The sequence below is a fragment of the Helianthus annuus genome, chromosome 5 (genome assembly GCF_002127325.2).
Source record: "Helianthus annuus cultivar XRQ/B chromosome 5, HanXRQr2.0-SUNRISE, whole genome shotgun sequence".
In the NCBI taxonomy this organism is placed as follows: domain Eukaryota; kingdom Viridiplantae; phylum Streptophyta; class Magnoliopsida; order Asterales; family Asteraceae; genus Helianthus; species Helianthus annuus.
In genome coordinates, this window is record NC_035437.2 from 163,927,225 (window position 1) to 163,942,187 (window position 14,963).

A 14,963-nucleotide genomic window follows, 5' to 3' on the forward strand; every position below is an offset into this window, starting at 1 on the left:
AATTTAAAAAGTAAAAAAACCACCCAAACGCTGTGCTTTGACCAAAGCGCTGAGTATTACCCGGAAACACTGAACTTTGGCCAGAGCTCAGCGCTTCAGGGTGTGAAAATAAGGTGATGGATGTGTGAATAGCACGGTCCTATCTTTATATGATTTACTAAATAAAAATTTTATCTCAACTATAAAATATCTCTCGAGTCTTAGCTAGTATTATCCTATAGGTGTAAAAGTTGTTATAAATCTAATCTAATCTAATTATAATAAAAGAATCCAATGCCACATGCTATTTTTCCTTTCAATTCATTATCCAAATAATAACACATGACATTTTCTCTTTCAATTCATTAATGATATTATTACTTAATTAATATCTAATTTTATTTTATGATTAAAAAAATATATAAATTATCCATAATTTTGAAAACCTATGATTTAATGGATAAGCATATAGTTTGATTTACTTTATTTGTTTTGTGTAAATCAAGTATAAATATAATTAAATGACATGTTTACCTTTGAAATTTTTTTACTATTCTTTAAAAAACATAGTGTTATATTATTAAAAATGTTATTTTTTTAATTATATATATTAATATGTTATATCAGCACCACAAAAAAATATGTAAAACAATAACACTCAGGTTTGAGTTTATATATATTAGAAATAGTGAAGTGAAGTCATTATTTCAACTAAATAGTTTTGTGATGAATTTATCTACTAAATCTATTAATTCTATTCTAACAAAAATTAATTAATTAATAATAATATTAATGAATTAAAAGAGAAAATATTCTATGATTAAAATATTATATCACAATTTAGATATATTCACCACAATCCATCTCCATCATCACCATTTCTAGCCACCAACTCCATCTAAATTAAGATTTAAAAGTATTCTTATTATCGTCTCAAAATTTTAAAGAAACCTTTATTTGTCTATTAGTTTTTTGTCTACTTCGTCTCATTCCCCGAGATAAGGATTAGATTTAAGAATTTACTTCATATTCTTTACGTATCATAACATAATATATATATATATATATATATATATTTGTAACGCCCCAAAACCGAATTATTAATTTGCTAGTTTGTTATCATGTTTAACAAAAGGGGGTATAATAACTAGGTTAGTAAACCTAGTTAAATGTCTAGCAAATTAAGTAAAGGATTGAAACTTGTGGTAACTATGATGGGTAATAAACTTGAGGGACTAGGATTGCCAAAGTTGAAAGTGAATTTAATTAAAACAAAAATCTCTCACACACAAGGTGTGTGTGTGCGTGAGAACGATCAGGAGAAGGGAGTGAGGGGTGTAAACCCTAACCCTCAAGAAACCATCAAATTGAAGAAGGATTTCAGCCTAAACTAATGCATGAACACGTTTTCTTGATGATCTAGCCCTATTAAACATGTGGTAAGTTGTAATTTATGATTTAATGATCTTGCTATGAAGTGGGTTATGAACAATCCATGAAATTGTACGAAATTGATCATGTACATGTGTTAGAATCACTATATAGAACATGAACTATGCAAGATTCTAAGTAATTTGATGATTTTGGATGAAACCCACTTGTAGTAGTGAAGATGATGATATGGATAACCATACATGTTTAATTGTTGTGTAAAATTCATGTATGATGTTGTATGTAATGAGTAATTGTTAGTTAATTTGGGTATATTATGAGAATTTTATGATTCTAGTGGAACTTGATGATCTTGATATGAACATGTAATATTATGCATAAAATACTTGTACATTAGGCTTAGAAAGTTGTACGCACACCAAGTGTTTGATGAAATGTCTAAATGGAAATGATGTGTGAAATTGTATGCAAGTAATAGGTAATTATATATAGAACGTGATAATAATGTATTTGATACTAAACTAACATGAGAAGTGCGTTTTAGATATAGTTCATGCGGAGGCTATGTTGAAAGGATGTTGGGTTAGCTAAGTATGAGTTAAGGTGTTAGTTGTGAAGATATGAAAACGTTGGTGTGGAAGAAATGGATTATGTATGTACATGTGTATATAATTAGGTGATCATGTAGTTTAATATGTCATATAATACGATCATGAAATGCGTATAATGTTAATACTATGCTCTACCATATTAAGATGGATACATGTTCATAAGTTGAAAGTGTGTAAGTAAGACAGTTGACTTTTTGAAAGTCAACAATGAATGAATAACATGGTTAGCCTTTCGGACACAATTATAATAGTAGAGAAGTAATGTGTTATGTACTAGATGATCTACATGTCGTGTACGATGATGATTGAGATGCGTGAATGTGGAACAAGGTAACTTTTAGTCTATGCCTTATGTATGTGGTATTTGGTTAATAAAATGCAAGTAATATATGAATGGAAGGAAATGAATGTTAGTATGAATGAGCATTTGTGCTAACCATAATGTGATTGTAATGACATGAAAGGATAGGGATCACATTAGCATGGACTCAAGAACGGAACGCTAACGGGTCATGAGGAGGTGAGGAAGCAAGCTTGAACACGGACGCTTAAGGTAAGTGATTCCGCAACCACTTCTTAGTTGTTATGTAATGTTATATGCAATCTAATTATATGTGACAATTGAGGTCAAATAGGAATGAGTTGTATGATGTCAATAAAGTATTAAACGGATCTTAGTTTGATCCAAGCTAGGCAGGTGTGATTAAGAAATTGTAGCTAAGTAGTGAGAATGGTTACTCATGCAAGAAATTCCTTTGTTATTAAGGATATAGCATAATTGACTAAAATGCCCTTGATAGGTATATCGGGCAAACGACCTTAGAAGTCGTTTGGAATCAAGATATTCGATTAGTATAATATTTTGGTCAAGCATGAAAATGTGGAGTATGTTTTTGTATGTCATAAACTACTTAATGCATAAATACCCATAACGGGTCAAGGTAAGCTTCTGACCAAAAATATGTTAAAAATAGGTAAGACATCCAAGAATTTAATCCTCTTTGATAAATGACTTTGATATTAAAAGGTTCATGAGGAGTCGAGGTTAAGTAATCAGATTATGTTGATAAATGCACGAACGGGTCAAATAGTTAGAAAAGGGTAATATGTCGAATGCACGTAAGTTAAGAAATTCCTTATTCCGGAGGTAGGATTTTAAGTTGATATGATAGAATGTGAATTTACAAGCATGTAGGAAGAAACGGGAGGTTAAACGGGTAAACGGTTCAAAAGTTATGCGCGTTTTAGTGCGTACGGACGACGAAACGGAACTGCAGAAAACTGCAGTTTCTAGAGGGCGTCGCCGACGGGTATGGGGCGTCGCCGACGGGCTCCAGAAAGTGAATTTTTGTGCTGACGGGTTAATCTCCTGTCTACGGGTTTTTGGGCTACGGGTAAATGCAAGGCCCGTCGCCGACGGCCCTAGGGGCGTCGGCGACGGCCTCCCCAAGTTCCAAAAGCTGAAATCTTGTTATTTAAGTTATTTTATGTATCGTAGGCTTCGGTTTGTCATCCGTGGTCTACGGCGGACCTTCCAAACATGATTTTGATGGTTCCTTAGATGTTTATGAGCTATAAAGCTAAGTCTAAGACCCAGGTAAATAATGTATGATTATGTAAGAGGTACGCGTGATCTAGCACGTGTACATAAAGGTATGCATGTATGTAATGACGTAGGAAGGGTATGAACAAATGTAGATGTGTATGTATGTATGTATGTATAAAGATACGTACGAGTGTATGCATGTATGTAATGATGTAGGAAAGGTTTGTACGTATATAGATGTGTATGTATGTATGTATAAAGATATGTACGAGTGTATGCATGTATGTAATGATGTTGGAAAGGTTTGTACGTATATAGATGTGCATGTATGTATGTATAAAGATATGTACGAGTGTATACATGTATGTAATGATGTAGGAAAGGTTTGTACGTATATAGATGTGCATGTATGTATGTATAAAGATATGTACGAGCGTATGCATGTATGTAAATATGTAGGAAAGGTACGTACGTATGTAGAAGTATATGTATGTATGTAATAAGACATGTATGAGAGTATACACGTATGTAAAATTGTAGGGAAGATATGTACGTATGTAGATGTGTATGTATGTATGTAATTACGCATGTATGCATAATTTAGTCACGTTGAGGGCTAACGTTATTAATGGTGCACCTTGAGAATGGAAAGTAATGCAGGTACATTATTGAAGCCTCACCAGGAAATGGATACGCATATGAAATGCTTAAAGTTTGAAAGATGACGAAATGTGAAGTGTACGCGAATGAATCTTGTTATATAATGTGTACTAATATTATGAATGTATGTGGTGAGTGCAGGTTATACGGATAACGGGCGGATTATCACAAGAATTAGAGATCGAAGACCGAGTCACGAGATAGATTGTACGGGAATATTTAAGTATGTACTATTAGTAAACATGACTTATATTTTATCTTTGTAAAAGATACATTTTAAAACGAACTTTCAAGTAAGTCAAGACGTTGTAATGAAAGAAATTTTATGGTTCGAATTTCCGCTGCGACTTTTGACAAATACGAATTAGGGCGTAACAATATTTTATAGGCAAATTGGATTTAAATAATCTCAGCTTTCTCAATTTGGCTGATAATAATCCCAACTCAGTTATTCGCCGATAATAATCCGAACTAGTCCACTTTTGGCCGATAATAGTCCGTCGTTAAAATAGCTTAATGGAATTAAGCTTTTTTTCGAATTACAAACTGATGTTTTATAGATTTTGATCGGAATGAGGATACAAGTCGATTTATGTAAAACTTACCTCGAAACAATGCTTCAAACGACTTGATTTTTGTTAATTAGAAGTTTAAACCCCGAATTAAAGCATCGTTTTCGTTGTTTGTGGTAGTATTTCGATGTAAATTTTACATCAATCAACTCGTATCCTCGTTCTAATCAAAAGCCCTAAATCATCAATATGTAATTCGGAAAAAAACTTAAATCCGTTAAGCTATATTTAACGCATACTATTATCGGCCAAAAGTGGGCCAGTTCGGATTATTATCGGCCAATAACTGAGTTGGGATTATTTGTAAAATTGAGAAAACTGGGATTATTTAAATCCAATATTTCTATTTCATATATTTCTAATTATTATTACTATATTAACAAATAAATATAAATTATTGTTGAATATAGTTACCGAAGGTTAGAGAAGTAATAAATATATACTAGTACAATTAAATTATGTTTTAATTTATAATTGTAGTTTAAGATCAATAATAGTTAAGTTATTTCTCATTATTGTATAAGATATTTACTTTGCTCCTTAAGTTTACAGTTGAGCGTTGCTAAAATCTTTCGTGCGATGAGGCGGGAAATCGGTTTCGATTGGTATCAATTGTTACGGTATTGATACGTTACAGACACTTAATATAGCAAGTGAAAGGAAAAAAAATAAAGAAATTAAGTCGTTAAACTTTAGAATATAAAAATATCATTTAAAAAAGTTTAAAACATTACTATAAACAAAATATGATATTAAAGTGAAACCTCTTAATAAAATCTGTACGCAAGATAATGTTTAAGATTTAGTAGTATTAGAAGATTTTTCATATTTAGCTTTCTATATCAAATTATTTATAATTATACTTCATGTTTTGTAAATCGTAAATTTTAACTTGTATATCTAATTAAAATTAGCAATAACTATCATATATTGGCCTCTTATATTGTGTAAATTTATTTTAGATTATTATGTTTTTCCTTAAATTCTAAAAAAAAGAAATTAACATTTTACTTGTATGGATGGCTTTAGAAATTTTATACGGTGTTCATCATCTTTTGCTTACGTGATATATTTTTTTTATTTAACCCGTGTAATCTACGGGTCTATAACCTAGTTAATGGGTATATGTGGTACCGAATGAGTAATTAACCGATAATACCTAATGCATATTGGGTTAAGTATGGAACATGGTTTTATAATCGTTTTCTAAGAGTCCGAGACTTTCAATACCCATGTCTAACACATTCCAACTGTCATGTGTAGTTCTTACCTTTGAAGAATGTATTAAAATCTAGTTTGTACTGAGTAGGTCAATTTGTAAAACTGATTGTGATTTGATTTTCAATATTTGTACTTATTTTAAGGGGGAAGAGGCACTCCACGGGTAGGGGATCAAATGTTGGTTTCTAACTAGTGCTATAACATTGCTTCCATCCTCTGGGGTAAGGCGGGTTGGTTAAGACCGTGGGGTATGGTGGGGCGAGGGTTTGGGGCATGGGTTGACACGTGGCTTGGGTGGGCTTCGCTGGGCTGACCCACATTGAAGACGGTATGGTGGGGCGGGGGTTTGGGGCGTGGCCAGCCCAAACCTGCATATTTATATTTTTAAAACAAATTTAAATTTTTTAATAATGTTTTTTAAATAAAGAAAATTACATAAAAAAAATTCCTAGTGCTTGTAGTATTTTTTCTTTATCTCTTCTCTCGTCACCAACATTAGTTCCAACTCTTCAACTGATAGGTGATCGATGGGCTGGGCTAGAAATTTCATATAATCCCGTCTTTGTTTCAGGGCATCCCTAGCTTCTTTGCTCTTCCGAATTTCGGCCCTTTGTTGTTGGAATACGTTGAATGTATCTAACTTGCATGCAATGTCTTCCAACCGATCGTTGTACACTCCCCTACGCAAGCCCGAACTCCCAACTGAGTGCGATGGCGTACCCGATCTTGATTTTTGAGCGCGCCTTTTTGCGGCATCTCTTCCGTATTCTGGCCGGTTTGGCGAATCATCCACATATTCCTCCAACTCTTGATCTCGTGCATCCGATTGGGCTTGGGACGAGGGTGTCCTTGACCTTTTGGAAGACGTGTTAGTTTCGCTATCACTACGGATATTCGCCCACTTGGGATGGAACTTACAAATGTCCCAACAATGCATGAAACGGAAGTCCCTCCCCACATTCGTTTTGTATGTAACCAATGCATTTGTCACAAAGTCGGCTTCGGTTTCACCACTTTTTGGGTTTTGCTTTGCCTTATGTAAATAACCACTAAATTTGGTGAGTTGCCCGCTTATCTCGGTCCACTTCGAGGATAAGCTATCATTTTCACGATAAAGCTCGCTTTCCATTTCTTCATGGAATGCTTTACTGATTCCGTCCCACAAATGGTTTCTATGTTGAGAATTTCCTATTTTAATAAAAACAACATTTAATATATTACAAAGTTATATAATAAAAAACATAAATATTAAAATAAGGTCTACAAAATTTTTAAAAATACCTAAAGTTGGATGTAGAGATTTCTGAATCCAAGCCCTCGCCAATGCAACTTCTTCTTTAAGGACCCATCTTTGTTGTTTCCGTTTGGCGCTTTCAAGTGCTTTCTCGGCCTCGGTTTTTTTTCTTGTGATTTCTCTTCTTGATGGGTTTGGATGCGGAAGGACCATTGACGGGGGGTTGAGTTTCGGGGACGGTTTCGGTTTGTGAAAGGTTGATGGGTGTTTGTGGAATCGGGCTAGGTATAGAATCGTCGGTGTGAGGGAAGTTAGTAAACAAACGATTCGAGAGAAACGATGCGTAACCAGCCATATCCGGCATAGTGGAGTGTATTACAAAGGGAGCAATTGGACGATTGGATGTTGGGCTAGGATTTTCTTGTAATGCCCACGGATTGTTCGGGTCAAAACCACGATTATGAGGATTCATTTTTCGTATTGTGGTTGGATGAGAATTTTTTTTTAAAATAAGATAGAGATGATTATAGAAGAGGTGGAGTAGTCGTAGTAAAAAATGAATAGAAATGTGAGTTTTTATAGTGAAAAAATATTTTTTTACACATAGCCGTTGGCCAACGGCTAGCCCAAATGGCTACTTGTCTTGGCCAATGGGATCCCGCCATGTCACCTTGATAGCCCCGCCCAACGCCCGGGCTGAATCCTCCGCACAAGGGGCCACGCCGAAACCCAAGCCCACCCGGGATGGTGACTTGGGCGTTTGTACCCAACCCACGCCCCAACCCCCGCCCCATACCCCATAGTCTAAGCTAGTAGTTTTACTAGTGCAAGGGTTGCGTTTTTTAAAAAGGTTGTTGACCTTGAGATTGGTGGGTGAGTTTTGAATCATGGTTGCAAAAGTCGCTAGGCGCTCCCTAGTCGGTCGACCGGGGAGTTGAGAGTACTCGACATAGGCAGAGAGTACTCGGGGAGTACTCGGACATGTTAAATTATAAAGAAATTAGTTTTCAGAAATTAAATATATGTCTAATAACATAAATTTACTAATATTTATAACAAAATACGTGAAAATGATATTCATTATTTAATATGATAGTTATATAAATTATGTTTTATTATTTTTAAGTCGAACTCGGCCCGAATTGACCTACTAGATCCGATTTTGGCCGAGTTTGACCGCGTTTGATCGATTTCGAGTAATTTGGCGGAGTTAGAGAAAGTCGTCTCGGCAACCTATCTTGTAACGACTACTCGGAGAGTACTCGGCCTTGGAAACCTTATTTTACAACCATGGTTTTGATTGGTTGGGGCATTTAACTTTTAAATGGTTTATGGCATGAGTAGGTACCATCAATGTTTACTAGCTAATCGGTACTTTGAGCTAAATTTGACAAAACGGGTGTTGGTTGGTCGGGGCTAAGGTTCATACCCTTGAGTGTAGGCATGGCAATAGGTCGGGATCGGGTCGGGTATTGGTAATCTCCTACCCATACCCGGTTGTAAAATCGTGTCCTATACCCGACCCAATACCCGTCGGGTAATTACCCGTCGGGTATCGGGTAAACCCATTAGTTTGTTAAAAGATATATGTTGTAATTTCCAAATACATGTCTTTACTATTATAATTGTTATATAATTTTATTTATACAACAACTATTATAAACAAAAAATGTACATTACATACATATATGTTTAATCATAAATTAATAATAACTTTATAATATTTATATACTTAGGGTTAGGATCACGTGAGAAACACTAGGCTAATTGAGAAACTTGAGAAGCATTTTAGACCACACATTTTCCCTAAACTTTTCGTAATATACACATATGTATAGTTTAAAATTGATTATATACATATGTGTATAATTCCATATTTGACAATATACATATATGTATATAGTCAATTTTATACTATACATATGTGTATATTACGAAAAGTTTAGGGAAAATGTATGGTCCTTAATGTTTCTCAAATAGGGTGGACTTCTCTTAGGATCCTTACCCTATATACTTATATGTATATACTTCACAACATACAAAATATAAATACTATTATCAAATACATATACTAAAAGAAAATTTGTTTTTTCACATTATGAACATACTAAAATAAATCACTAATAGACAAAGGTTAGTGAAAAATAACAATATAAATTAAAAAATTCCGGCATGCGATCGGGTATATAGTTCGGGTAAACGGGTATGTGGTTTCGGGTAATCCGATCGGGTATCACCTAATCCATACCCATGAAATTTTTTAAAATTAATCCTATACCCGGCCCAATACCCGTCAGGTATCGAATATACCCGTCCCATTGATGTCTGGTTTCGGGTATGCCCGTCGAACTCGGATATTTTTACCATCCCTACTTGAGTGTCCCTCCCTCCCTAGAAAAGAATATTTGCACAAAAACAAATTATAAATAAGGAGGATAGGACAGCAAGATTTTGGTACAAGTTGGAGTTATAAAATACTTTTAAGTACAGTGGTCTAGCTAATAAATAGGGGATTAATAAACCAGAATAATAATAAGCAAGGGAGATTAATTAATTGATTAAGTTATCTCTGTATTAGTTGTTGAAAAGTTTGATCTTAATGATTATTGTAACTTATCTCTTTATCTCGTCATAGTTGTTGGACATAATCAACATTTAACATTATTTCTTTAAAAATAAAATGTTTGATATTTTATTTTTGAACGATAAATTTGGATCACTGATGGACCACTAAAGAATCATGTGTCACCAACAGAGCCACCCGATCATATTTATCTCCATTAGGCAATAATGTTTATGCACAAATTCAGGAGAAAACTCAATAAATACGGGAAAACCCCTTTGTGGAAATCAAACACAGGACCTAACGGTCCATAAGACTTTGGGGTGTGGAGGGGCTTGAGTTGGGGGCATTGCTCGACACGTGCCGAGTGTGGGATCCACAAGGTAATATTAAAAAACAAGGGGTGTGGTGTGGCGTGGCTTCGGCTAGAGTTGCCAGCCATGTGGATTTTGTTTTTTTTAAACTATTTTAAATTTCATTTAATTAAAATAGCACACTAATTGAAATAGAAGAGAATATTACATATAATATTTTAAAAACTACAAATAAAATAAAAAAACTACATAAATTTAAAAAAAATAAAAAACTTCATGATTTCTCCATGTTATATTTTTTCATGATTTCTTCTTTCATTTCCAACGTCAAGTTGCCACAAATCCGATTGAAGATCATTTCAGAAATGAAAGGTGTTAGCTCACTACCTAAGTCACCAAAACAACTTCCAAGTAACAAAATGAACAAGACTACACCAAGTCTCCAAACACTAGTCAAGTCACTTGGTTGTTTAGGTGATTTAGATAAATTAGGTACTTGTATTTACATTCTTGTACTATGTTCCATGACCATCCAAATCATCCATGTGACGATTTATGCATTGATGAACAATAGGGTTAATGGATTCATCCAACCCATGCATGACCATACTTGATAAACTATGACTTAGACCTAAAATTATGACTATATACATATATATAATATCTAATCCAAGGCTAAACCATGGTACTTACCAAAATAATGGTAGGATATTATATGTTAAGGTGGATAATATCTTAGTTCTTGATTCCTAAAATTAGACTTCTAATGGGTGAATTAGTACCCATGAAAAACACACTAAACATAGTGTCCAAATGAGTGTCTAGACAAAGATGTACTTTTGTATATTTTCATACTTATAAATCCCCGAATCCATTCTATCATCAAATCCATAAACTCACACACCTTTGTTTATCCTTTTTAAGTTAACCTTAGTGTTCCATCCTTCAAATCATTCAAGATTCACTTTGTGGAAAGCATTTGCAAACCGTGAGTATACTTGACCCTCTTTCGTTTTAAACCACTTTTGGGTGTAACATGTATAATCTAACAAATTCACATAACACACGCAATCAATCTTGTGTAGACACTCAATCCATTAAAAACATGCTACTTGTTATACTTGACGTTTATAAATGCTAGAATACTGCAATCTACTTGTCATTAACTTTGCGAGCTTACCTTAACATGTATAGCGCTATAGGAGTATAGCATACCGCCCATTGTTGGGTCATTGTTAAGTATTCTATCATAACGGTCTTATTCACTTATTGATAAGATTACGCTAGTAGACACTTTGGTTTGACACTTAGGATATGCATGCTAGTATGTTGATTAAACTTAGTATAAAGTTGTCATGTTGGAATTGAGAGTTTTATCATATATGCTATGTAGACCAAACTTGTATGCTAACCGATCTATTTTGTGTTGACGGATACTTTAATACATGTTGCAGGAAATTGATGATGAAATATCAAGAAACTTTTAGGGTGGATTAGAAACACATCAAATATTTCGTTCTTGTATTTCTTTATGTTTAGTCATGTTTAGAAAGAAATGATGAAATATGGTTTATTTCATTTTTAGTATGAAACAATGTATTTCTTTTTAGTATGAAATAAAATATGGTTTATTAAATTATTATTTTAATTACGTTATGATTTTTGAGCAATCTCGTTCCTCTCACTCCAATTTTTCCGCTATCGGTTGGGGTGTGACAGAAGAGAGTCTAATTTGTTATCTTTTGAATGGAATGTGCAGAGTGTGTAGGATTTTAATGTATATTGTGGTTTAATTATGTTTTTTAATAAAATTATTTTTTTTATAAGCTGCGTTTTACGGTTGGGGGGATTCCCCATGCACTCCTAACGACTACTTCCATCTGCCCCACGCCCACGAATGCCTTCGAGCCCTCACTCCCGATTGTACCCCTTCTGTGATGATATGCGTGCCCAGCGCCATATAAAGGTGGCACGATTGGTGCCCCAACTAAGCCCACAACATATAACCTAAGGATTTCCTAAGCAATTCATCTATTTTTCACTTATTGTTGCCTTTTCTATATATATAATCACCGTTTTTTACATTTATTTTCATAACCTAATATTAATATTGTATAAATACATATAATAAACGACAATTAAAAGTTTAATAAGTAAAAATATATTAATGTGTTATAATTAAACGTGTTATGTAATAACTAATAAACCATGTATGATTTAATATCGAGCTTTTTTTTAAATTTTTATAATAACTCGTATTTATATCATTTCTTAGTTTTTTAATAATTAATTTTTGATAAAATACACGTAACATTTTTAAAGTTTTTTTTTGAATAAATGTTTGTAACGGATGGAGCCAAAACATTTTCGCGCGCAACCGTTTTACTCAAATGAAGAAGGCGCGAACAAAGAAGAATGAGCCGCCACACAAGATCGTCTACAACAATTTCCTTTCGTCGTCGTCCATTCTTCATCCGAAAACACCCTATTGAAGATGCTCTAACTATCTCAAAATTGCCATTAAAGATGCTCTTACTTCCTCAAAACTACTAAAAAAGATTAATTTCTAGGATGTTCGAATCTTAACCTTAAATATACACAAAATTTAGATAATAAATCCGTACATTGACTACCACCACTACATCTATGAATTACAAACTCCAACACCACACACCACATGGATCCCACCTGTCACATATCTTTTTATATATACCACCTATACATACATATATACACCCACCCCTCATATCTTTATCTATCAACAACACTTGTACACCATCAACAAATATCATATCATTCACCTTAACACATTTCAATTTCAACGTAATCACTAGGTATCCATCCTCATTTCATTTCATTTCATTTCATTTAAAATAATAAATTAACCGATGGCGAATTGGTTGATGAATTTGCAGGGAAGATTAATCATGTCTCAACCGCAATCTGAATCGCAATCCGATGCGGGTGAGATTATGTTGTTCGGTGTGAGAGTGAAGGTTGATCCGATGAGGAAGAGTGTGAGCATGAACAATCTTTCACAATATGAATCACCTAATAAGAATAATAATAATAATAATAATCTTCTCGGTGCATCCGCCACCGTCGCTGCTGCCGCTGCAAACACCGGGTACGCCTCCGCAGACGACGTCGTTCGCCGCCAATCCAACGGTAGCCGAGAGCGCAAACGAGGTTAGATCATAATTTTGCATTCAATTGATTGCGTGTTGATTAAGTTACATAATCTTTATATTTTTATTAGGTTAAAGTAATTAATAATATAGTAAATTATTTTTGAGTGTTTGTGTTTTAGTGGTTTTAACCACTCGAGTTCAAAATCAAAATGTTTAACGTCCTGAGTCCCTAGACGATTTTTTATAACCTTTTGAGTCCATTTTTTTAACCTTTTGAGTCCAATTTTTTAAAAAAAATGGAATCAAAACGTTATAAAATGAACAAAATTGGACTCAAAACGTTAAAATGAGCGGTCAGGTACTCAAGGTGTTAAACTTTTTAATTTTTGACTCAAGTGATTAAAACAACTAAAACATAGGGACTCAAAAGGTAATTTACTCTAGTATAGTAATGTTATGTTGACATTGATGGTCTACAGGAATTCCGTGGACCGAAGAGGAACACAAGCTGTTTCTGCAAGGATTGCAGAAAGTAGGTAAAGGGGATTGGAGGGGAATTTCTAGAAATTTCGTCAAGACTCGCACGCCTACGCAAGTTGCAAGCCATGCTCAGAAGTACTTCCTCCGTCGGAGCAACCTCAATCGTCGTCGTCGTAGATCTAGCCTGTTTGATATCACTACCGATTCGGTGAGTCTTAAAAGATTTAAATCAATAATCATGTTAGGGATTAATTCCGTAGACAAAAAAAAAATGTAATTTAATAATAGAATTAAAGAGTGTGTGAGTTACTCTTATAAAAAAAAAAAAAGTAGTCATATCAGATGTCTCTTTCTATGAGGTCTGGGGTTCGAGTCCTGAGGCGAACAGTGGATTTGGGATGTCAAAGTTAAAGTCAAATCACTTAATCACTCTTTTAGGCCTATGAAATGATTAATTTGTGTAGATTGTGATGATCATGAGTTTTATCAAAATTCAAATAAGGTGTATAACATTTTTCTACATGATGATCAGGTTGCTATTGCTATGCAAACAGAAGAACAAGGTAATGAAAACAATAAGGTCCAAGTTGTTGTTCAACCATCGATGCCACCAACACCGATACAGCGCCAGAATCCGGTCAATGGCGGGTCAAGGCAGATTGTTCACCCGATCACAGCCGTTCCAGCTGCTAACCCATCAACAAGGATGGATTTGAATCTGTCTCTAACATACAACCCCAACCGATCGTCTTCGTATCAAGTGATGTCGGGATTCAACAATGGAGATAGCATGATTAGTGTTAATTAATTATAAAAAAATGGTAAAGAGTAGAAAGAATAAGAAGAGTAAAGTAGTTATGTGACTTAAAGTTAATCCTCTTGTTAATTATGTTTTTTAAAGTTAACTATGGTGTTGTATGTCTACCCTTATATCTATATGGTTAATGTTTGTTTTGTAATTGGAAGAAACAAAGGGAAATTGAATACAACACTAGTTCCATAACCATTTTGTTTGTTTTGGGAGGTGGGGTTGATCTAATGGATGGTTTATAGAGCATGAGGTGAAATATCTTGTAGTGGAGATCACATGTGGGTGAGTCTGAGTCAATTGATGTAGGCTTTATTTTTCACAATATAGGAGAATAACAATTAAAAAAGTCATTCAGTTTTCAAATCTTTAATATATAACAAAACTAGATTACTACCTAAGGTCGCGCGATAGTGGTGGTGACGCGTTAGTTGTTTATAGCTAGAGTCATG

At 34.1% G+C, this 14,963-nt stretch overlaps 1 protein-coding gene across 1 annotated transcript; it reads left to right on the forward strand.

Annotated features, from left to right (window-relative positions):
* The first annotated feature begins 12,770 nt into the window (after positions 1–12,770).
* On the forward strand, positions 12,771–14,706 carry LOC110941727 (transcription factor MYB1R1). The gene is made up of 4 exons (XM_022183388.2): positions 12,771–12,926; positions 13,008–13,281; positions 13,703–13,911; positions 14,236–14,706. The coding sequence occupies exons 2-4, from the start codon at positions 13,020–13,022 to the stop codon at positions 14,509–14,511; spliced, it is 747 nt and encodes a 248-aa protein (XP_022039080.1). The 5' UTR covers positions 12,771–12,926; positions 13,008–13,019; the 3' UTR covers positions 14,512–14,706.
* The last annotated feature ends 257 nt before the right edge of the window (positions 14,707–14,963 follow it).